The sequence below is a fragment of the Oratosquilla oratoria genome, chromosome 12, assembly GCF_046742065.1.
Source record: "Oratosquilla oratoria isolate Oo_2021 chromosome 12, ASM4674206v1, whole genome shotgun sequence".
In the NCBI taxonomy this organism is placed as follows: Eukaryota; Metazoa; Arthropoda; class Malacostraca; order Stomatopoda; family Squillidae; genus Oratosquilla; species Oratosquilla oratoria.
The window spans coordinates 17,659,917-17,683,311 of NC_134788.1; the positions used below are offsets into that span (position 1 = coordinate 17,659,917).

The 23,395-nt window shown below is 42.9% G+C and overlaps 1 protein-coding gene across 2 annotated transcripts; it reads left to right on the forward strand.

The window, feature by feature from the left end:
- The first annotated feature begins 1,339 nt into the window (after nt 1-1,339).
- Nucleotides 1,340-23,395, forward strand: LOC143031020 (uncharacterized). Of its 2 annotated transcripts, none has more exons than XM_076194364.1 (6): nt 1,340-1,844; nt 5,908-6,172; nt 6,478-6,665; nt 8,188-8,391; nt 17,991-18,076; nt 22,678-23,395. In XM_076194364.1, exons 3-6 carry the CDS (start codon nt 6,533-6,535, stop codon nt 22,894-22,896), a joined length of 642 nt encoding a protein of 213 aa, XP_076050479.1. In that variant the 5' UTR covers nt 1,340-1,844; nt 5,908-6,172; nt 6,478-6,532; the 3' UTR covers nt 22,897-23,395. The 2 variants fall into 2 exon arrangements, with proteins under 2 accessions (XP_076050479.1, XP_076050480.1); XM_076194365.1 differs by lacking the exon at nt 22,678-23,395 and adding an exon at nt 22,348-22,466 and having other exon boundaries at nt 1,341-1,844.

The following is a 23,395-nucleotide window of genomic DNA, read 5'->3' on the forward strand; positions in this document are numbered from 1 at the left end:
GAAAATAAACTTTGAATGAAAGAAGATTCTATATTTCGGCTGTCAACTGTAGCCCTCTTCAGGAAAGTACATAAGACAGAGGACAAAGGGGACTTATAAGCTACAGAAACACGTCCTCTCTCTTTCCTGTGTTTCTGTAGCTAATAAGTCCCCTTTGTCTTCTGTCTTATGTACTTTCCTGAATAGGGCTACAGTTGACAGCCGAAATATAGAATCTTTTTTTCATTCGAAGTTTATTTTCTCTGACTGTGGTTTCCTGTGTGTCATATATGTATATATATATATATATATATCGGCTCCTGCCACGTGTAAAATCAGTTCACTCGCACCTTACAATTAATTAAGGTGACAAACTCACCAAAACCTCCTCCTTCTGTTCTTGCAGTAAGATCATTGCCCAAAATTTTACTATCGCAACCTCATCTGTATGTCTTCCACCTTTACACGTATCAATGGCTGACAACCAATGACTGTTCCCCTCCTATTACTATTTACCGTAAGTGCTGAAAGGATTTAAAGTGGAAGCACTATCAGAAAGGATACACTTTCAAAAATGCCATGCAATGAAAGGATTAACTACATTGTTGTGCTCATTTTTTTGCCTTTGTCAAATACCAAGAAATAAAAGATTTGTCATGGCCAATGAACATAAAGTTCTTGCTTAGTATTACATTGATTGTGTTTTTACTGCTTAAGCTTTAATTAGGTATGAATTTTATTAATATAGGTCACAACAATTTTAAGTAGCAAATTCTTCAATTTTGACACTTGTTCAAAGAAACCAACACTTTTATTTTCTCTCATTTTCTTATTCTCTCTTTTGTCATGTATGTATTTTTTGGTTGATTTGTTTGTGGGTGTGATGCAAGGATGACCCATCATCCAGGAGGAGCCAAGATAAGAGGGAGGGAGGGGGTGGACGGGAGTGGAGTATGTGGGGATGGAATGGGTGGGAGTGGTCTTTATGCCTTTGTTTTTTGGCTACCTCCCTTGTAAGGGGAAAAGAACCATTGGTATATGTATTTACCTAGTTGTATTTTGCAGGAGAAGAGCTATGCTCGTAGTGACCCACAGTTGTATCTTTCTGCATCCAGTTCTTTCTTAAAATCATGTTTAGTTTTAGCACTCACCGTTTTCTCTTTCAATTTATTCCATGTATCTATTATTCTGTGTGGAAAGCAGTTATTTTTCAAATCTCTTCTGTAACTGTCCTTCTTAAGTTTCTTCTCGTGTCCCCTTGTGTTTCTTCTGTATGCATGTATTTATGTGTATGTATTTATTTGATCATCTTACAGAACAACCAACAACATGGGTTGTATGGCTGTATGGAACACAGCTAAATATCAGCCCCACGAGACATTGCTTGTACCTACAAGTATCCCTATATTTGTAAAAAGGAAAATCTGAGTAAGGGTGCATCTAAAATTGGCCTGTATTTACCTAGTTGCATTATGTGGGGAGGGAGCTATGCTCATAGTGACCAACCTTTGTATCTTTCAGCATCAAGTTTTTTCTTGAATTCTTGAATAGTATTTTCACATATTGTTGCCTTATCTTTGCATAGTAAAACTAGATCATATTTCCTGTCATGAAAATATAATAAGAGACACATAGGTATTTTGGTGAGAACATTAATTTCCATGGTATTTTCTTTCCAGGAAAACCTTGTCCATATGGCTAGTTTCATGTGAAGAGAGTGTGTCTTCACATTGCACCTTCCAAGAAATCTTGGAGTGCAGCTAGCGTGGCTTGCAACAACAACTTCAATGCAAGTCTTGCCTTATTTGACGACTTGGACGTTTTTCAAGAGTTTCAGTCGAGCATGGCAAAAAGTGCTGGTGCAGGTCAGTACATACATACAACAAAGGCTTTTTCCCCATTACAAGGGAGGTAGCCAAAAAGAAATAAGCATAAAATCATTCCCACCCATTCCATCCCTAAATACACTCCACCCTCCCTCCCATCTTAGCACCTCCTGGATGACAGGTCATCCCTGCACCTTGTCCACTGCCCTGGATCAGAGGCAGTGTTGCAAGTCACAGCACATCCACAGTAAGGCCGCTTCATTAAATCGGCGACCCCCCCCCCTCTCCATCCCCCCATGCATAAAAGGAGAAGACGGGGAGAAATCCCTTCGGGCTGCATCAAATTTTGCTCACACTTACTACCTCACCCCCCATCCCCCCACCCATTCCACCTCATGCATCATAACATCATCCATATACAACCATTCTCCATTCACCCCTGTCATTTGTCCTCTCCCATCCTTCCTCAACAGACCTTCCCCTCTTCCCCAAAGCCCTCTTTACCTTCACCCCATCCATCCATCTCATCCTAAGACGTCCCCTCATGTTCACTCCCTCCGCATCTGCCTTCCATACCTTTTTTACTAGTCTTTCTTCACTCATTCTTTCCATGTGTCTAAACCATCCTAATACTCTTTCATCTACCCTATCTCCCAACCCCCTTTCCACCCCTATTCTCCTCCTCATTTCTCACTCTATCCAGCCTAGTAACCCCCATCATACTTCTCAGACACCTCATCTCAAAAACATTCAAACTCCTTCTCTCTTCCTCTCTTATGTTCCATGTTTCTGCCCCATACAGTGCTGTTGGCACAATCACTCCTTCATACAGTCTTCTTTTAGCATCCACTCCCAAATGTCTATTCTTCTTTACACTTTTTAATCCGCCAAGGCATTTACTCGCTTCTCTCAATCTACACTCTACCTCCACTCCACCTTTTCCTGCCACATTTGCACCCAAGTATCTAAAACTATCCACTTCCTCCAGGCAGTTGTTAAGATGATGAAAGCAGGTAAGGCACCTGGTCTGGATGGATGCCATGCAGAATGTCTAAAAAAAAAGGAGGTACAGTGATGGTGGCCTGGCTGGTGAGGTTATTTAATGTTTGCTGGAGAGAGGGTAGAGTGCCGGAGGACTGGAGGAGTGCCTGCATAGTTTCACTTTATGAGGGAAAAGGGGACAAATGTGAATGTAGTAGTTTCAGAGGGATTAGTTTGTTAAGTGTTGTTGGGAAGGCTTATGGGAGGATCTTGATTGAGAGGATTAGGAGAGGAACAGAGGGAGTAATTGGTGAGGAACAGTGTGGATTTAGGATGGGTAGAGGTTGTGTAGATCAGATCTTTGTGGTAAGACAAATATGTGAGAAAGCTATAGGAAAGGGGAATTATGTTTTTTGGGCTTTTATGGATCTGGAAAAGGCTTACAATAGGGTAGACAGAAAGGCACTGTGGGAGGTTATGCAGATATATGGGATAGGAGGAAAGTTTCTAGGAGCTGTCAAGAGTTTTTATGAGAGTAGTAGAGCTTGTGTCAGTATTAGAAATGGAGAGAGTGAGTGGTTCAAGGTACAGGTGGGACTTTGTGAAGGATGCGTTATATCGCCCTGGCTGTTCAACTTATACATGGATGGGGTAGTGCAAGAGGTAAATGCAAGGGTCAGGGATTGGAGATGGTTAAAGAAAATGGAGAAAAGAGGGAGGTGAGCCAGTTGTTGTTTGTGGACGACACTGCATTTGTGGCAGGATCAGAGGAGGGATTGAGGAAGTTTAACAGAGTTTGGGAGAGTATGTGATAGAAGAAAGCTAAAGATAAATGTGGGTAAAAGTAAGGTGATGAGATGTACAAGGGGTGAAAGTGGCAGTAGACTAGAAGTGAGCATTAAGGGAGAGCAACTGGAGGAAGTGGATAGTTTTAGATACTTGGGTGCAAATGTGGCAGGAAAAGGTGGAGTGAAGGTGGAGGTAGAATGTAGATTGAGAGAAGCGAGTAAATGCCTTGGTGGATTGAAGAGTGTAATGAGGAATAGACATTTGGGAATGGATGCTAAGAGGAGACTGTATGAAGGAGTGATTGTGCCAACAGCACTGTATGGGGCAGAAACATAGAACATAAGAGAGGAAGAGAGAAGGAGTTTGAATGTTTTTGAGATGAGGTGTCTGAGAAGTATGATGGGGGTTACTAGGCTAGATAGAGTGAGAAATGAGGAGGTGAGGAGAAGAACGGGGGTGGAAAGGGAGTTGGGAGATAGGGTTGATGAAAGAGTATTAGGATGGTTTGGACACATGGAAAGAATGAGTGAAGAAAGACTAGTAAAAGAGGTATGGAAGGCAGATGTGGAGGGAGTGAACATGAGGGGACGTCCTAGGATGAGGTGGATGGATGGGGTGAAGGGGGCTTTGGGGAAGAGGGGAATGTCTGTTGATGAAGGACGGGAGAGGACAGAAGATAGGGGTGAATGGAGAATGGTTGTATATGGATGATGATGTGATGCATGAGGTGGAATGGGTGGGGGAGTGGGGGGTGAGATATTATGTGTGAGCAAAATTTGACGCAGCCTGAAGGGATTTCTCCCTGTCTTCTCCTTTTATGCATGGGGGAACGGAGAGGGGGGGTCGCCAATTTAATGAAGCGGCCTTGCTGTGGATGTGCTGTGTCTTGCGACACTGCTTCTGACCCAGGGCAGTGGACAAGGTGCAGGGATGACCCATCATCCAGGAAGTGCTAAGATAAGAGGGAGGGTGGAGGGGTGTGGAGTGTATTCAGGGATGGAATGGGTGGGAATGATTTTATTCCTTTTCCTTTTTGGTTACCTCCCTTGTAAGGGGGAAAAAGCCTTGCTATATGTATGCATGTATAAATAGTAGATCTCTTTCTCTTTGTTCCAGAGGTGTGTTTCTTGGTGTGTTCCACCTTAGTTTGGCTGTGGTTAGCACTCCCAAACTACTAAAGCAATATAGGTGCCAGTATAGTATGTGGCCCACAAAATTTTTCTTTGGTATAGTATGTGGCCGATTAAATGAAGCGGCCTTGCTGTGGATGTGCTGTGTCTTGCGACACTGCTTCTGACCCAGGGCGGTGGGCAAGGTGCAGGGATGACCCGTCATCCAGGAGGTGCTCAGATGAGAGGGAGGGTGGGAGGGGTGTGGAGTGTATTTAGGGATGAAAAGGGTGGGAGTGATTTTATGCCTTGCCCTTTTTGGCTACCTCCCTTGAAAGGGGGAAAAAGCCTTGGTATATGTATGTATGTATAGTATGTGGCCTACCGGACTTTTGTTTCGGTATGAACCTCCTGTCTCTTAAACTTTGATAGTTTGGGAGCGCTAACCATGACCAAACTAAAGCGGAACGCACCGGGGAATGCACTGAGGAGTGCACCCAGCTCTGGAAGTTGCTAAAAGTTTTGGGCTTGGTTCATGAATTGAGTGTCAGCCCCTCATTGCTACGCCTGCAGAAAGAGGTGTCTGTGTTGACAGGTTTTGAAGATGGGTAGCAAGGAGACAATTCCCTGTTTTGTTGTCCATCTTGCAGGACTACCACATGCAGGTCCACATCATTGGTTCCTAGCTTGTATGATTCTATTGATAATGATAGTAACGTAAGTGTTTTTATGTGTATGTCATTGCACTATTATATCTTTTGTCAATTTTATGACTTAAGGCAGTGGTCCCCAACCTGTAGCTCGCAGGCGCCATGGCGCCCTCGGGACCCTATTATGAGAGACAAAGAGAGAGAATGTGTTGAAGGGGAGGAGTGAGTGAGTGAGTGAGGGTGTGGGACAGACGAATGCTACATACGACGCTCTCTCTCTCTCTCTGGGGGAAGGCACCCTCTGCTTTGTTTATAATGACAGATGTAGCCCTCAGCCTACAAAAGGTTGGGGACCACTGACTTAAGGAAATAAACTCTCCTATTGGGATTCAAACCCTTGCCTGATGCAGCTTGCTTTTTATGAGACAAAGACAGTACCATCATGGTGACATGATGGTATGTATGGTCTTGTACAAAGCAAGCCGCTCGAGCGAGGGTTCGAATCCTAATAGGAGAGTTTATTTTCCTTAAGTCATAATGACAAAAATATTAATGACTTGAACGTTGTTTCAGTGACAATTGATTAGGTGGGAGCTGCAAGCGACTTTGATCTACACCACAGGTCCTGGACCTGGTTGAGTGGAAGCAAAGTTCTTCCTTCCAAGTGGACTTCAGCAAATGCATTTTCGTCATCAGAGGAGTGAATGTACATTGACCCAGGAAACCAGTTTACCTTTTAACGACTACGGACGTGGATCACGGGTGAATGACATGTGTCAGCGCGAACCCCTCCATTATTTAGGTGGAGATGCAAAACCTCAGCCATAGCCTTATATAGGTATGCTACATTGTGTTCCATTAATTGTCATACTGAGACTGAACATTGGAATAGCCAAGATGCTTTAATAAAGATCTTATTCCTATGACATTCATCTGCACATGGATATAAATATTAAGCTTCAAGTATTATCCTACAATCATGTTGGGGAGCATTGTTTGAATAATCAGATGTTTTAATAAAGATTTTATTCCTATGACATTCATCTGCAACTGAATATGAATATTAAGCTTTAAGTATTATTGTACAATCGTGTTGATGAGCATTGTTTAAATAATCAGATGTCATGTTGACTTTTATTTCAGATAAATCGACTGGGTGCCCACAAGAATGGGTGAAGATTGAGCATCAGTGTTTTACATGTCCGACAACAACAACCATGCCACAGACTGGAATAAAGCTGAACAGACATGCGCAGCCTTCCATGGAACACTAGCCGTCTTCTCAAACGAAGCTGAGACTAAAAACATTAGAAAGTACCTGAAACTTAAAGGTAGTAATGGATCCTCATAGACTAATAATTTGAAGTACAGTAACTTTGACATTGATGGAGTTTCTGTTTGTCGGTGGAAGCATCAGTCAAATGAAACCCTTTCTTTGCAGTATTAACCTCTAATCCAGCGTTTCCCAACCTTTTCCGACCATAGCACACCCCCTGTCGTCATGTCTAAGCAGTCCAGCACCCTTATTGTGTTATTAGAAGGATAAAAGAAAGTGAAGTGTACTGCTTGATGATTTATTTTCTTGATTCCTTAGAACTGAAACAAATTGACAATATTGTTTGTAGAAGAATTAAGAACACCCTAGAAAAATAGAATAGCATGGAAAAAGTCAAATATGCACAACTGGGTAATCAATGATACATATATAATTGATTTCAGCACCCCCCCCAGGTTGAGAAATGCTGCTCTAAGCTATGGTGATGCATTTTACAAAAATTCTCCTCTATTTTGCTCAATTATCCTACTTAGCTGAGGGTGGGGGCTTGTGCTGAAGGGATTAAGACTACAGTAAAATTCCTTTTATCCGACCTTCGAACATCAGAGTTTCTTCTTCAATATCCCAAGTCGGATAAAAAGTTGAATCTGTCCAAACATCCGACCATCAAGTGGAGGTTTAGTTGTTGCTATCACCACTACCGACTCATGGTGCTCAGGTTGGCTGCTGTTACTGCAGGTATTTCAGTGTTTGCTTACACTTTGCCATTGGTGGTTGTTTCTCATCCACTCTGTTGTGTTGTTTATTATGCTTTAATGTACCATGAATAAGTGAAAATTTCCCAAACCAGTGATTTTTTTTTTTTTTTTTTTTTTTAATCTGTTAGTGTACATTCAAACATCCGATCTAGGGTAGGTCCCACCAAGGTCCGATAAGAGGAATTTTACTGTATCTCAATTAATCTCTTTACTACAGTGGCACACTAAAAACTAGTTCTATCCCATTCCAGACAATTTCATTCAGCTGATATCTTAGTTACTCTGGTGTGACGGTGAAGTTTGCAGATTTGGTGTTGGCCTGTCATGTGGGGAGGGTTTCGGGTCTCAGGTTCTGAGTCAAGATGTTTGTGATATTATTGAACCACTTCGGTATGATGACACCCATGGAGGCGTCATGAGGCGTGAGTGGGTATATATATGAGGATGCCAGCGTTTGTGTCTTGATTATTTATTTTTTGTAGTTGTATATGACTTACCCCCAGATTCTGTGAACTGGTTTGATCACATTTTCTCTCTTTATTATTACTCAGAGTAAAATAGAACGAGTAATACGGCAGTGACTTTATATTTTATAATGCGAGTGGTGTGCTGCATTGTACATATGGCAGCCAATGCTGTGCACAAGAATTTGACTCGTACTGAAGTGGTTAAGACAAAATTCCAAACCTTCCGGCACCACTTATTCAATCAAATATACTTTTTATAGCAAAAATCTTCCATTTTTTTCTTTAGATCAGGTAATACAGTCCTAGTCTCTATTACTTGAAAATTCATTAGTTTATCTGGTAAACTTTTCAGATTCATGTTCTGAGTGGGTGGGCGCAAGCAACATTCTTTCCGGTACTCACCGCCTCCGGATGTGGTTGGATTGTTCATCAGTGGAAAATTGCATGTGGCCTGCCGGCTACCCAGTGAAGAAGGAAGAGAAGATGTGTAACTACGAAAGCAGGGATATTGCATGCACACTCAAATATCCTTTCATTTGTAGTCAACCAGTGAGAGGTGAGTTGGGGGGGGGGGATTAAATTAAACTTTGTTGGCTTGTTTGTCATAAAGTTCATAGTTGTACAAAATTAGTTGTTTTATTTTTATTTGTTTATTATTATCATCACTATTATTATTTTTATTATTCTTATTATTATTACTACCCTGGGATGGGTTGGGTGGATGGGGTGAAGGGGGCTCTGGGGAAGAGGGGAGGGACGGAGGACAGGGGTGAGTGGAGAGTGGTTGTATGTGGATGATGTTGTGATGCATGGGGTGGAGTGGGTGAGGGGGTGGGGTGGGGTGTGTGAGCAGGGTTTGACGCAGCCCGAGGGGATTTCTCCCCGTCTTCTCCTTTTATGCATGGGGGGATGGAGAGGGGGGGTCGCCGATTTAATGAAGCGGCCTTGCTGTGGATGTGCTGTGTCTTGCGACACTGCTTCTGACCCAGGGCAGTGTACAAGGTGCAGGGATGACCCATCATCCAGAAGGTGCTAAGATAAGAGGGAGGGTGGAGGGGAATGAAGTGTATTCGAGGATGGAATGGGTGGGAATTATTTTACGCCTACCTCCCTTGTAAGGGGGAAAAAGCCTTGGTATATGTAAGTATGTATGTATTATTTGTAGTACTTTTAATATCATTATCAATATTTGTTGGCATGTTCGTCATAAAGTTCATAATTGTACAAAATTACTAGTTTGATTTTTTGTTTAATTAATTACTCTTATTATTGCTATTAGTATTAGTATTTTTTATATCTTTAATATTATCACCATTATTATTATTATTATCATCATCATCATCATTATTATTATTAATGGAAGCTTGCTGGCTAAGCGGGTCAGGGCGTCATTACTTGCTGCAAAAGTCAAGGGGATGGCGGTTCGAATCCTGCCACCAGCGAAGTTGAACCAAGGGCACAATTCATTAAAGTCCACACTACAAAGCCCTCTGTGAGGGCCACCAACTTAGCCTCCCAATAAGGGAGAGTTTGTGACATTAAACCATATCATCATCATATCATTATTATTCGCTGTTCGTCTGGGGTATTGGCTGCTTGTTATTGTGGCAAAGTAGCATGCAGTCGATACTTTAGGGTCTATATGGGGCGCCCCTACGGACCAGAGCCACACATCATTTTGTCTATGATAGAAGAAATTCTGTTCATAGAGAAATGATGACACTTTTATACTACGACTGTCCCTCCGTTATGCTGTCCCCCAACCCCTTGTTGCTGTCCTGTACCATTTCTCTGAGTATTCTCTTTCTGTGATGGGGGAATTCCCTGTGGTGGGGGAAAAGAATACTGCCACCAAGTTTCCCACTTGGATCGTAAGAGGCGAGAAGAAAGGGACGGGGAGAGGGACTAGGCATCCTTCTCCCTGTAGCCCCAAGGGGCAGATACCTAAAAAACAAAGGAAAGGCATAAGGGGTGCTGGAGGGCCTCAGGCCAGCACCCTAAGGTTTGGGTCTTTTAATGTGCGTGGATGTGGTACAGATGAGAGTAAAAGGGAAGAGATAGGTAGTATGTTTGTGAGAAGAAAGTTGGATGTGTTGGCTTTGAGTGAAACTAAGTTGAAAGGGAAGGGTGAATGTAAGTTTGGGAGTGTAAGTGGGAGGTTATCAGGAGTGAAGAGAGGGCGAGGGAGGGAAGGGGTGGCTATTCTAGTAAGTGAGGAGTTAGGTAAAGGGGTAGTGGAGTGGAAGGAGGTTTCCTCAAAGATAATGTGGATGAAGGTGAAACTGGGAAAGGAGATGTGGGTCTTTGTAAGTGCATATGGGCCGGGCAGTGAGAAGAGCATGGAAGAAAGGGAGGCCTTTTGGATAGATTTAAATGAGTGCATAGAGGGTTTAGGAAGAAATGTCAATGTAATAGTGCTGGGAGACCTTAATGCTAGGGTGGGAAATGGTCCAATCGATGGAGTGGTTGGGAAGTGTGGAGTTCCAGGAAAGAATCGCAGTGGAGAGTTGATGGTGGAAATGTGTCTAGAAAGAGAGTTGATGATAGCAAATACAGTGTTTCGGGAGAAAGTCAAGCATAAGTACACATGGGAGAGGGTGGTGGAGGGAAGGGTGGTAGATAGAGCGCTAATGGATTATGTAGTGGTAAATAGGATTATGATAGGAAGAGTTAAGGATGTACATGTGCTAAGGGGAGAGGGTGGGGGAATATCAGATCATTTTTTGGTGGAAGGTAAGCTGAGAGTGGAGGATAGATGGAGAAGGAGGAAAGGGACAAAAGGTAGGGAGGTTCTTAGAGTGAATTCCTTGAATGAAAAGGAAAAGGAGAAGGAGTACGAAAAGAAGCTGAAGGAGGAGTGGGAGGGAGTAAAGGATAGAGCAGAGATGGGTGTGGAGGAGGAATGGGGATGGTTCAAGGAGGGAGTCTTAAAGTGTGCAAGGATGGTGTGTGGAACAAGAAGGACAGGGGGAAATAGAAGAAAGGGTAGTGAATGGTGGGATGAGGAAACAAAGAAGGTTGTAGAAGAGAAGAAGCGAGCATTCACAGATTGGTTACAAAAGAGGACAGGGGAGTCATATGAGACGTACAAAGAAAAGAAAAGAGAAGTAAAGCAAAAGGTAAAGGAGGCAAAGAGGAGAGCAGATGTGAAATGGGGTAGGAGTATGACAGAAAATTTTGAAAGTAATAAAAAGATGTTTTGGAAAGAAATTAAGAGAGGAAGAGGAGGCGAATCAAGTAGGGAAGAAAAGGTAAAAGGTACAGATGGAGAGTTGATAATGGAAGAGATGGCAGTGAGGGGAAGATGGGCAGAATATTTTAGGGAGTTGCTGAATGTGAAGGAGGATAGGGAAGGAAAGATAGCTGCATTGGGAAATGCGAAGAAAATGAGAGTGATGAATGAGGAAAATGGGGGAGAAATGAGGAAGGATGAGGTGAAGGCAGTTGTAAAGATGATGAAAGCAGGTAAGGCACTTGGTCTGGATGGATGTCATGCAGAATGTCTGAAAAAGGGAGGTTCAGTGATGGTGGACTGGTTGGTGAGGTTATTTAATGTTTGCTGGAGAGAGGGTAGAGTACCGGAGGACTGGAGGAGTGCCTGTATAGTTCCTCTTTACAAGGGGACAAGTGTGAATGTAGTAATTTCAGAGGGATTAGCCTGTTGAGTGTAGTAGGGAAGGCTTATGGGAGGATCTTAATTGAGAGGATTAGGAGAGGAACAGAAGGAGTAATAGGTGAGGAACAGTGTGGATTTAGGACGGGTAGAGGTTGTGTAGATCAGATCTTTGTGGTAAGACAGATATGTGAGAAAGCTATAGGAAAGGGGAAGGATGTTTTTTGGGCTTTTATGGATCTGGAAAAGGCTTATGATAGGGTAGACAGAAAGGCACTGTGGGAGGTTATGCAGATTTATGGGATAGGAGGAAAGCTTTTGGGAGCTGTTAAGAGTTTTTATGAGAGTAGTAGAGCATGTGTTAGGATTAGAAATGGAGAGAGTGAGTGGTTTGAAGTAAAGGTGGGACTTCGTCAAGGATGCGTTATGTCGCCCTGGCTGTTCAACTTATACATGGATGGGGTGGTGCGAGAGGTGAATGCTAGGGTAGTGAGTCAGGGATTGGAGATGGTTAAAGAAAATGGAGAAAAGTGGGAGGTGAGCCAGCTGTTGTTTGCGGACGACACTGCGCTTGTGGCAGAGTCAGAGGAGGGATTGAGGAAGCTGGTGGCAGAGTTTGGGAGAGTATGTGATAGAAGAAAGCTAAAGATAAATGTGGGTAAAAGTAAGGTGATGAGATGTACAAGGGGTGAAAGTGGCAGTAGACTGGAACTGAACATTAAGGGAGAGCGACTGGAGGAAGTGGATAGTTTTAGATACTTGGGTGCAAGTGTAGCGGGAAAAGGTGGAGTGAAGGTGGAGGTAGAATGTAGATTGAGAGAAGCGAGTAAATGCCTTGGTGGTTTAAAGAGTGTAATGAGGAATAGACATTTGGGAATGGATGCGAAGAGGAGACTGTATGAAGGAGTGATTGTGCCAACAGCACTGTATGGGGCAGAAACGTGGAACATAAGAGAAGAAGAGAGAAGGAGTTTGAATGTGTTTGAGATGAGGTGTCTGAGAAGTATGGTGGGGGTTACTAGGCTGGATAGAGTGAGAAATGAGGAGGTGAGGAGGAGAACAGGGGTGAAAAAGGATTTGGGAGATAGGGTTGATGAAAGAATATTAGGATGGTTTGGACACATGGAAAGAATGAGTGAAGAAAGACTAGTAAAAGAGGTATGGAAGGCAGATGTGGAGGGAGTGAACATGAGGGGACGTCCTAGGATGAGATGGATGGATGGGGTGAAGGGGGCTTTGGGGAAGAGGGGAATGTCTGTTGAGGAAGGAAGGGAGAGGACGGGAGACAGAGGTGAGTGGAGAATGGTTGTATATGGATGATGTTGTGGAGGAATGGGCAGGGGGGTGGGGGGTGGGGTAGTATGTGTGAGTAAATTTGACACAGCCCGAAGGGATTTCTCCCCGTCCTCGCCTTATATGCAAAGGGGGACGGAGAGGGGGGGTCGCCGATTAAATGAAGCGGCCTTGCTGTGGATGTACTGTCTTGCGACGCTGCTTCTGACCCAGGGCGGTGGGCAGGGTGCAGGGATGACCCGTCATCCAGGAGGTGCTCAGATGAGAGGAAGGGTGGGAGGGGTGTGGAGTGTATTTAGGGATGAAATGGGTGAGAGTGTTTTTATGCCTTTCCCTTTTTGGCTACCTCCCTTGGAAGGGGGAAAAAGCCTTGGTATATGTATGTATGTATGTATGTTCTAGCCTTCTGATAGATAGAAGGGAGTTTGTGATGTTAAACCAGGGCAAAGTTCTCAGTGATGCATCCCCTTCCCCCATCACCACTTCCCATTTCTGCCATCCCTTATAGGCTGTTTTAGCTAGTGGCTTGCAAAATAATTAAATAGATTTTAGAAATTGTATCTAATGTCCCTATTGTAGAAAGGATAATGGAAAAAGGTTTAATATTCTGTTGATTCTAATGCAAAATTTGTATATTATGGTAATAAATTGAGGGCTCCTTTGACCTTTTTGTATAATTATTTTGTCAGCCTTGTGGGCATGCCCATGTCCAGACTAGAATTGCTGCCCCCCCCCCTACATATATTGTCCCAGCCATATGCAACACCCTGTGCATGACATTGTCCTTAAACATAAGAGTACTGGTATATGCTGGAAAATCTTATATATATATATATTTTTTTTTTTCAGAATTAGTATGCCCATGAGGGTGGTTCTTCATTCACAATTCCTGCTTTTTCCTCTCAACTGCGGCGAAAAATTGGAATGACGCTAACCTGAATTGAGACAAATCATGATCTACCCTTGCAGTGCTAGATGAACCTGTTATTTTCAGAAAATGTGTGGAATATTTAGCAAAAACAGCTGGAAAAGGTAAGGTCCTTGGTTTAGATAAAATTCCTCTTTCCTAATCAACACAAATTTTATTAATAAACACATATACCAAAGGGTCTTCCCCCCTTACAAGGGAGGTAGCCAAAACAAAAAACAAAACAAAAAACAACAACATTAAAACCACTCCCACCCATTCCATATCCACCCCCCTCCCTCCATTTTATCTTGGCTCCTCCTGGATGACGGGTCATCCCTTTATCTCGCCCCCTGCCTTGGGTCAGAAGCAGTGTCACAAGACACAGCACATCCAAAACAAGGCCGCTTCATTAAAATTGCAACCCCCCCCTCTGTCCTCTCATGCAAAAATGGAGAAGACGGAGAGAAATCCCTTCAGGCTGCGTGTAATTATTTTTCACACATACACCCTCACCCACTCCCCCTCATAGGGTAATCTTGGGGCACAGATTCCAAAAATAAGTTAAGCTAGACTGGGTAATAGGTTATCTAAGATAATAGATACCAGAGCTGGGTGTATTCCTCGGTGTGTTCTGCTTTAGTTGGGCCGTGGTTAGCACTCCCAAACTATTAAAGCAATATAGGTGCCGGTATAGTATGTGGCCTACAAAACTTTTCTTTGGTATAGTATGTGGTATACCAGACTTGTATTTCAGTATGAACCTGTCTCTCAAGCTTTAATAGTTTGGTGGTGTTCACCATGAACTGAAGTGGAACGCATCGAGGAATGCGCCCAGCTCTGGAAATTCAGCTCGCTCAACCTTCGCAGTCTCGATTCTTTTCACCAATATAGAATATGTATGTTTAAGACAGGTTGAACATTTTTAGAAGCTCTGCTTTCTACCGGCAGGAAGACTTACTACTGGGCATGCCGGGGTTTTCTTAAATTTCTTACAAATTTCACACTTGTCACTGATTTTCTGTATCTTTTGTTTGCTTCATCCAGCATGCCAGCCTCTTTAATCAACCTTATCAATTTATCAGCAGTGGAATGTGCAAATTGTCTGTGTAGCTTAAGCATCTTCTTTGATATCTGATTTGCTTGCCCTGTAAATAGCACTAATTCTAGCCTTTCTATTTGGTGCCTTCACAATCCAGATCTACTCATAAGTAGTGGTATACGGCAATCTACCACTTCAGTACAGATCATGACCTTTTATCCCTGTATATAGCATGGAATAAGAACACTACCTTGGGATATAATCTGTCTCCCATCACAAAGTCGAAAAGTAATGTTAGATGCCTTTCTTGTTATACTTTCACTATCGTATGGAGATAATGTCTCAATGTAAGAATGTAGCCAATCTTCTCCTCAAACTGTCATTGTACATCCTGAATCTAAAACAATAGCACCCAGAGACTCCATTAGCGATTCCTCCTGCCTCTCAGCATTGTCATCAGCTAATAATGTTAATTGTACTTCTTTATAATCATTATCACCCTCATCTATTGCTTCCATTACACCACTGCTAAGACTAGGCCTTTCTCCCTTTTCAGTGCAGTTTCTAATCCAATGATCTGTTGATCCACATCGAAAGCATTTTGATGAACCACCACCTTGTCCTCTAGGCCATTTTCCAAGACTATTGGTCCACCTGCTTCCGTACCTTGGCCTAAATCCTCGGGGACGAGTGTCAAATCGGTTTCCACTAGCTTGCAACACAGGTTCACTTAATTTGAACAGGTTCACACTTTTCAACTCCATTCGAAATATTTCCACTCAAACTGTGATCCATAATACCATCACCAAACATCCTTTGCAACATATTTCTCATTTCACTAAAAGTAACTGTTGCTGTTGTTGTTGTTGTTGTTGTTGTTGCTGTTGTGGACATTGCCAATTGAAATTGAATATCAGAAAGATCACAACTTTTCAGTAGTCGAAATGCCAGAACTTGGTCAGACAATTCCATTTCATACTCTATTAACTTGAAAAGTCTTCTTTCAAACTCCACCAAGTACTTAGGAATACTCATTTCAAATGGGTGCTTAAACATCTCAAACTCTGAATAAGCAATAAAAGCTCGTCTGTTTTTATTCAATGAAAACACTTCATCCAATCTATTCATTAGTTCCTTCATTCCATCTTTACTGGCTAATTTACCTATTTCAATTTCACTACTCACTTCTCTGGCTTTGCCAGTCAATGTCAAATTTGTCAAATAAACAGCAAGAGCTTGCTTTTCTTCATCTTCTTCTTTTTGCTTTTCTTCTGCCAAATAACAATATCCTTCTTCCACTGTTCATAATATTTTTTGTCTACTAATTTAGGTGGATCCTTTATTACCAACGGCACCATTATCACAAAAGTTTGCCGGCAACTACGGTCTGCTACCAAAGTGCTAGATTACTCTTAATGGAAAATCTGCTCAATTACCGCTTTGTAAATTCATGTATACCTTAGCTTGCTTCTTCATAAACTTCTGCCTAGCCAGGTCTTGTATTTTTCTTTAAATTCTTCATAATATTCCAAGTTCACACTGTCTCTTTCTGCTTCCAATCCTCGCTTGTTCATAACTAACTCGTTTCCCGTTTTCAGTGTTGCCAATTCGCTTATTCAAAACCGATTCGCTTTGTGTCATCAACAATTGTTACGTATCGAAACAATTTTTACTCCAATATTTTTTTTTATTTCATTACCCTTTTCTCTCCATAATACATATCACAAATATGCGTATATTTATTTATAATCTAACATGCCACACTGGCACCCAAGTATCTAAAACTATCCACAAGCAGTACCAGCTGAAAAATCTTCCTCCTCAAACATGTAGAACAACCTACCTCCCATACCACACAATATACCCTCACAAAAATATATTCTTCCTCAGATTACTAAAAAGTTCTTCAAGATAGATCACCAAACCCAGTACTCCACAACCTCCCCACCCCCACCCCTGATGCTAGCCACAGTGAAAATCCCTCCCAAAAGAAATAAGAATCACACTGGCATGCTTACATTGAGGACACCATACATCATTAAAACAGTATCAACTCAAAGTAGGCCTGGCCACAGAATCAAACTGTCTTAGATGCAACCATCACATAGAAGACATCACCTCATCCTACAATGCCCCACACTAACAATCCAGCATGGGCACCTAATCTCAGTGAGACACACCTCAACACCCTTCAGACTGTACAAAACAAAGCATTAAAAACAATTACAGGCTGTACATATACAACACCTACAGACCATCTACACTGAAACAAAAGTCCTCAAAGTGAAAGATCACCTTGACACGAGAGGCACACAGACACTTGCTGCAGCCCGCACAAACACACCAAGACACATAAAGAAAACACCCAAATACCTATATCACACACAAATATTCTCTTCCTCCAAAACCACCAAATACCAGCCTCCAGAAACATACGAGTCCACCTGGCCAGACTGCAATGTGGCCACCACCCGGCCCTTCTAAGCTACCACCAGAAGAGACTGGATGACTGCATTGTGGACAAATGCCCAGGATGTAACACTTCAACCCATACTATTCAATGTGTCATGGAAGACTGCATTATACACAATCATGCATGCAAACAACACAACATACACTCCATAAAGGATTTGTGGGAAAACTTCGTTTCGGCCATGGCATTCCTTGGGGAGACAGGACCACTCGGACAGACAGTCTAGGGAACAACAACAACAATCCCTAGGCAACATTGTATTTCTTCCCTGAGTGACTTATGGGCCCACCCAGTGCCTGTAGCTGGTTACCTGGGAGCTGTGGGTTGTCTCCTGGAGGAGAGATTGGGGGCAGACAGAGGATTAGGAAAATTGTGTCCACTGGCATGGAATCATTATTGAAGGTGATGGATGGTGTCAACTTTATCTTGTCTGTTTAGGCAATTCCATGGTGGTCAGGCCTCAGGCAGGTTGGATATAGTATCTGTATCTGATATGTTTAGGTTTGGGATTTTGCCTTCTCTTTGATCTGCTGTTTTTATGTGCAGCTATATTGAGTGGTGTGCATTTATGTCACTTGCCAGGCCATTTAGTGACTGGAGTTGGGGTGTAAAACCTTGGGATGTTGATGTTCGCTTTATTTGCATTTGTATGGTAACTGTTTCTGTTGAAGTGTCTATGAGCAAGCTGCCAAGAAAACATACCTCAAGGAGCTGGCAAAATTTGACATGAAATGGGTTGCTACAGCCCTTCAGTCACTTTTGTATATATATATATATATTTTTTTCATTATGTACATCTCATCTCAGATAAATCCATTTTCTTGCAGGAATCGTGGATAAGATGGGAGCAGTTCCAGGTATCCACCAACTCAGGGATGTAGGAGGAGAAGGCATGCAGCAAGGAATGCTTAAGGTAAATTTGCCATAGGTTTTATTATCAAATTTTACAATAATGTATATATCTTCAAAACATTTGCATATTTCCACACTGGCAGCATGAAGGGCTTCAAATGAGACAGGCATAAGTTAACCCTTTGGGTGTTTAAATAGGGCAGATGTTCATAGTGATGTCCATTTTCCCCCCAAAATCCAAATTGTCAAATGTCCATCAAATTTGCTGTCCATGCACAGTAAAAGTCTGAATTTTATAAGTATGGTACAAATTTTCAAGTTAAGTAAGTTGAAATGGAGACTCTCATGAATTTTTAAATTTTTGTGTTGAAAAAGTACCAGGAGAAAATGGGAAAATTTGCCGAGAGAGTCATACGAGAGGTAAAAAGAAAAGAAAAGAGAAGTAAAGCAAAAGGTAAAGGAGGCAAAGAGGAGAGCAGATGTGAAATGGGATATGAGTATGACAGAAAATTTTGAAAGTAATAAAAAGATGTTTTGGAAAGAAATTAAGAGAGGAAGAGGAGGCGAATCAAGTAGAGAAGAAAAGGTAAAAGGTGTAGATGGAGAGATGATAATGGAAGAGAAAGCAGTAAGGGGAAGATGGGCAGAGTATTTTAGGGAGTTGCTAAATGTGAAGGAGGATGGGGAGGGAAAGATAGTTGCAGTGGGAAGTGCTAAGAAAATGACTGTGATGAGTGAGGAAAATGAGGGAGAAATAAGGAAGGATGAAGTGAAGGCAGTTGTTAAGTACGTGGAATGGCTTCAGAAGTGATACGGCCCAAGCTCACACAAGACATGAGTTCAAATCTAAATATGATAATTGGAAATTGAGTTGGGGGGTAAATTCCGACTGTCACCTCCAAGAGGGGCCCCCTGGGTAATGCTAACGACAGCGGTGGGCTGCGACAGGCCTAGCAAGCTGGCAGTTATCTATACTTTGCTCGAGAAACTCACGCTACGCCTCGGAATCAGGTAGACCAAACGGAGACGACTAGGACCAATAATGGACATGTGCTCGGAAAAACTCTTCTGCTGGGAACTATAAACTGTGCAACCCTGAAGGATAAGGAGGAGGAGGTTGTTGAGATGATGAAAAGGAGGAAAATTGATGTCCTGGGTCTGGCAGAGACTAGAATTAGAGGAGAAGGTAGGAAGATACATGGCGATTACACTCTTATATGGAAAGGAAAGGATGATGCTCGACATGGAGTGGGAATACTTGTTAGCCCAGACCTTGCTAAAGGTATAGAGAGAATTCACTATATAAGTGAAAGAATAATAGGATGCGTATTAAGGATGAGGGAAGAGAAAATAGGGGTTATACAAATATACGCACCGCAGAGTGGAAGAACAACAGAAGAAAAAGAACACTTCTACGAGATGCTACAGGCTGCTATTGATCTCTTTAATGAAAGATTGAAAATATTTGTAATAGGAGATTGGAATGGACACGTCGGAGTAGACAGGGTAGGATATGAGGATGTCATTGGAGCCTTTGGTGTAGGAGACAGAAATGCAGATGGAGAGAGGGTTTTGGATTTTTGTACCCTGAATAATTTGAAAATAATGAACACCTTTTTTCAACACAGAAGAGTCGCATAAGTGGACTTGGTATGGATGGAGCAATGATAGAGGGGAATACGTATGCAGATCAATGATAGATCTTATAGTCTGCAATGATAAGAGAAATATATCAAATGTAAAGAGCATTCCCTTGGAGTCAATGGATGCTGACCACAGGCTAGTGGTGGCCAAACTAACTTTCAAGAAATTAAGATAAAAGCTGCCCCCAAAAAGAAGAAGACTCAATCTGGTCAAGCTAAAAGAGGGTGAGATTAAGCAGAGGCTGAATGGAAAAATCGCAGATGAGGTGACAGTACAGAATGATCAAGCTGTTGAACATATGTGGAACTATCTTAAAGACAAGTTGACTAATATTGCAGAAGAAACTATTGGAGTGAAGTATGTTGGGGGGAAAAGAAAGAAACAGACCCCTTGGTGGACTGAAGAGGTGAGGGAAGCAGTGAAACAAAAGATGAAGACTTTTCGCACATGGATGAAAAGAAGAACAAGGGAAAACAGATTAATGTACGAAAGTGCAAGGAAAGAGGCTGAAAGGATAAAGAAAATAGCAAAGAGAAAATTTTGGGATCAATTAGGAGAACAGTTAGAAGATGATTTTACTACTGGAAGGAAATTACTTTATAGTTTAGCAAAAAGCTATCGTAAAGGAAGCAGGGAAACTTGTTCAACCATTAAAGATAGGGAGGGTAACATCCTGACAAACCCTGCTGATATAGACAATAGATGGAGAGAGTATTTTAGTAAGTTGCTGAATGTTAACCCCTTCCATACGGTGCCGCACACGTAGGCGTCATGAGGAGCAAGTGGATTCGCGACGCTGCCATATGGGCGTCTTGATTATATTTATTGTAGTCGCCCCTGTGTTTTTACATTCTCCCAAATGCGCCCTTAATCCCATTCTCTGTGGTTTTCAAAATTCGCGGGTGAAAGAGAGAACGATCGATATAAGCGGCGACTATATTTTATGATGCGAATATTATTTCGTTACGTCGTACGGCTGGCATTGGCTGCTGCCCGCGAGATTTAAGTCCCGTATTGAAGTGGTTAATGAGGACGAGGTGGCTGACCATTGGGAGATGGGAGAAGTGAGAAATGATGAGAGTTTGGAAATAACATCCAACGAGGTAAAGGCAGCAATTAAACGAATGAAGAATGGAAAATCTGCAGGATGCGATGGCTTGCCGGCTGAGATTTTTAAAGAAGCAGAAGAGACTTTATTGCCATATTTAGTGTCTATGTTCAATGCAGCATATAAAACAGCAACAGTGCCTACAGAATGGAGTAAAGCTCTGATATGCCCTATCTTTAAGAAAGGGGACCGGACAGTTTGTAGTAACTACAGAGGAATATCACTTTTGCCGCATATAGGAAAGGTATATGAAAGTGCAGTGATCTCCGAATATGGAGCTAGAAATTGGTTTGAGACAGGGCAGTGTGTTGTCACCATTGCTTTTTATTGTGTACATGGACTATATAATGAAAGAAATAACTCAGATGGAGGATAACACGGTTACTTTTGCCTATGCTGATGATGTGGCACTTATAGCTGATGATCTAGAGACCTTACAGGAAGCTGTGGACAGATGGTCTGAGTAATTGACAGAAATGGGAATGGAGTTAAATGTTGGAAAATGTGAATACATGAACGTAAGCAGAATTTCGGGAGATGGTGGAGTTACAATAGATATCCAAGAAGTAAGAAAAGTACACAACTTCAAATATCTGGGAGCTGATTTTAACAGCGGAGGGGATATACTTTCGGAAATAAGTGAAAGAATCAAGAAGTATAATATAGAGCTGCAGTCACTATACCCACTTCTTAAGGATCCCGCGATACCAAGGAAAGTGAAGAAAACTATCTATATAACTATATTAAGACCAGTACTGTGTTACGGATGTGAGACCTGGAAATTAACCAGTAGGACAAGGAGTAAAATACAGGCCGCAGAAATGAGAGCACTAAGGGTTATCTACAGATGTACAAGGGTGGACCGAATAAGGAATCAAGTTATAAGAGAAGCATTGGGGTTTGAGAATGTGCTGGACTATGTGGAGAGAGGACAGCTGAGATGGTACGGACATGTTATGCGGATGGAAGAGCAAAGATATCCAAAGAAGTACTACTTATGGGAACCAGAAGGAAGAAGACCTGTGGGACGTCCAAAAATGAGATGGAGAACAAATATCCAGCAGGCCCTGTACAAGAGGGGAACTTCACTGGAGGAGGTTGAGAGGGATAGAAAATACGAGGAACGTCAACAATGGAGAGAGCTAACGAGACGTGGCAACTGACAGACCTATCAGGTCTAACAGGAGGAGGGTGAGAAGGAGAAGAAGGAAGGAAATTGAGGGTATAGATTAAGGTGGAAATGTACATGAATTTGAGGCTAGGTAGAGAAGGGGCAGGTCACCAATTAAGTGAAGTGGCAATTGCTGTGAATATGGTGCGTCTTGCTACGTTGCTTCTGACCCAGGGTAGTGGGCGAGATGCAGGGATGACCCATCATCCAGGAGGAGCCAAGAAAAGAGGGAGGGAGGAGGATGGATGGGAGTGGAGTATGTTGGGGATGGAATGGGTGGGAGTGGATTTTATGCCTTTGATTTTTGGGCTACCTCCCTTGTAAGGGGGAAAAAGCCTTTGGTATGTATATGGAAAAGTGTATTTCTTCACGGCCCTTTGACATGTGGTCTTTCTCTGTGTCACCGCAGGTCTTCTGCAAGAGAGACAAGGGGCAACGGGAAGGATGGATCGACAGATGACTGGGTCGTAGTAGTAGTAGGAAAAGGGAAATCCAGGCGAAATTGATACGGGAGACCTCAGGCCTGGTCTGGAGATCAAAGGGTTGACGATCTCCAGACAAGAGTGGGGACGTTGGCAGAATTGGAAAATGGGTGACAATTCTCCAACGTCTGGGGCCCCCTGCTGGGAGGCAGGCAGGCACTCGTCATTGGACCCCGTACGAGTATTTGTTCAGTGACACAAATCATACGCGTATTTGTTCAGTGACACAAGTTGGGTGATCCTTGCATTCGTTTCAGTCGAGAGGTTGGCGATGGTGCGCAGCAACCTCAGCATTGCCGTCACAGGGCTGCTGGAAGGAAGGCAGGGAGGTCCTGCGGTATCTTATGGTTGACGTCCAGGTGGACCAGTTGCATCAGGACCTGGACACAGAGAACCGGAGGGCGGCTGAACATGTCTGTATTCGTTTTTGTACCTCTGCTTCTTCTTCCCCTCCCTCTCTCGCCTTTCCCCTTTAAAACCCTCCCCTTTCCTCCATTTCCCTCTCTTCTTGTCTCTCCTCCCCTCTCCTCTCCCTCGAGACGGGAGGAGAGACAAGAGGAGCGGAGATAGGGGAACTGACCTCCTCTCCTCTCCCCTTCTCTCTCTTCTCCTCTCCCCCTTCTCTCTCTTCTCATCTCCTCTCCATTCTGCTCTGCTCCTACTCTCCTCCTTCTCTCTACTCTCTCCTCTCCTCCTTGCTTGTCTCTCCTCTCAGCAGAGGGGAGAGGGGATGGGGGAGGAGAGAAGGACGGGAGAGGGAAGGGGGAGGAGAAATTTTCTCCCCTCCCCTCTCCTCCCCTCTCTCCTCTCGTATCTCTTCCCCTCCCCTCTCTCCTCTCGTATCTCCTACCCTCTCACCCCTCGTCTCGTATCTCCTACCCTCTCACCCCTCGTCCTCCTCTTTACCCTCCTCCTTTCCTCTCCTCTCGAGACGAGAGGAGAAGGGACAGAGAGGGGAGGAGAGAGGACAGGAGA

Excerpts from the sequence above, each read along its gene's own strand:
- LOC143031020 (XM_076194364.1), top strand. The coding sequence starts at position 6,533 with ATGTCCGACAACAACAACCATGCCACAGACTGGAATAAAGCTGAACAG. Across the intron at positions 6,666-8,187 it reads AAAGTACCTGAAACTTAAAG|ATTCATGTTCTGAGTGGGTG; the intron begins GTAGTAATGGAT and ends TAAACTTTTCAG. Across the intron at positions 18,077-22,677 it reads TGCAGCAAGGAATGCTTAAG|TCGAGAGGTTGGCGATGGTG; the intron begins GTAAATTTGCCA and ends CATTCGTTTCAG.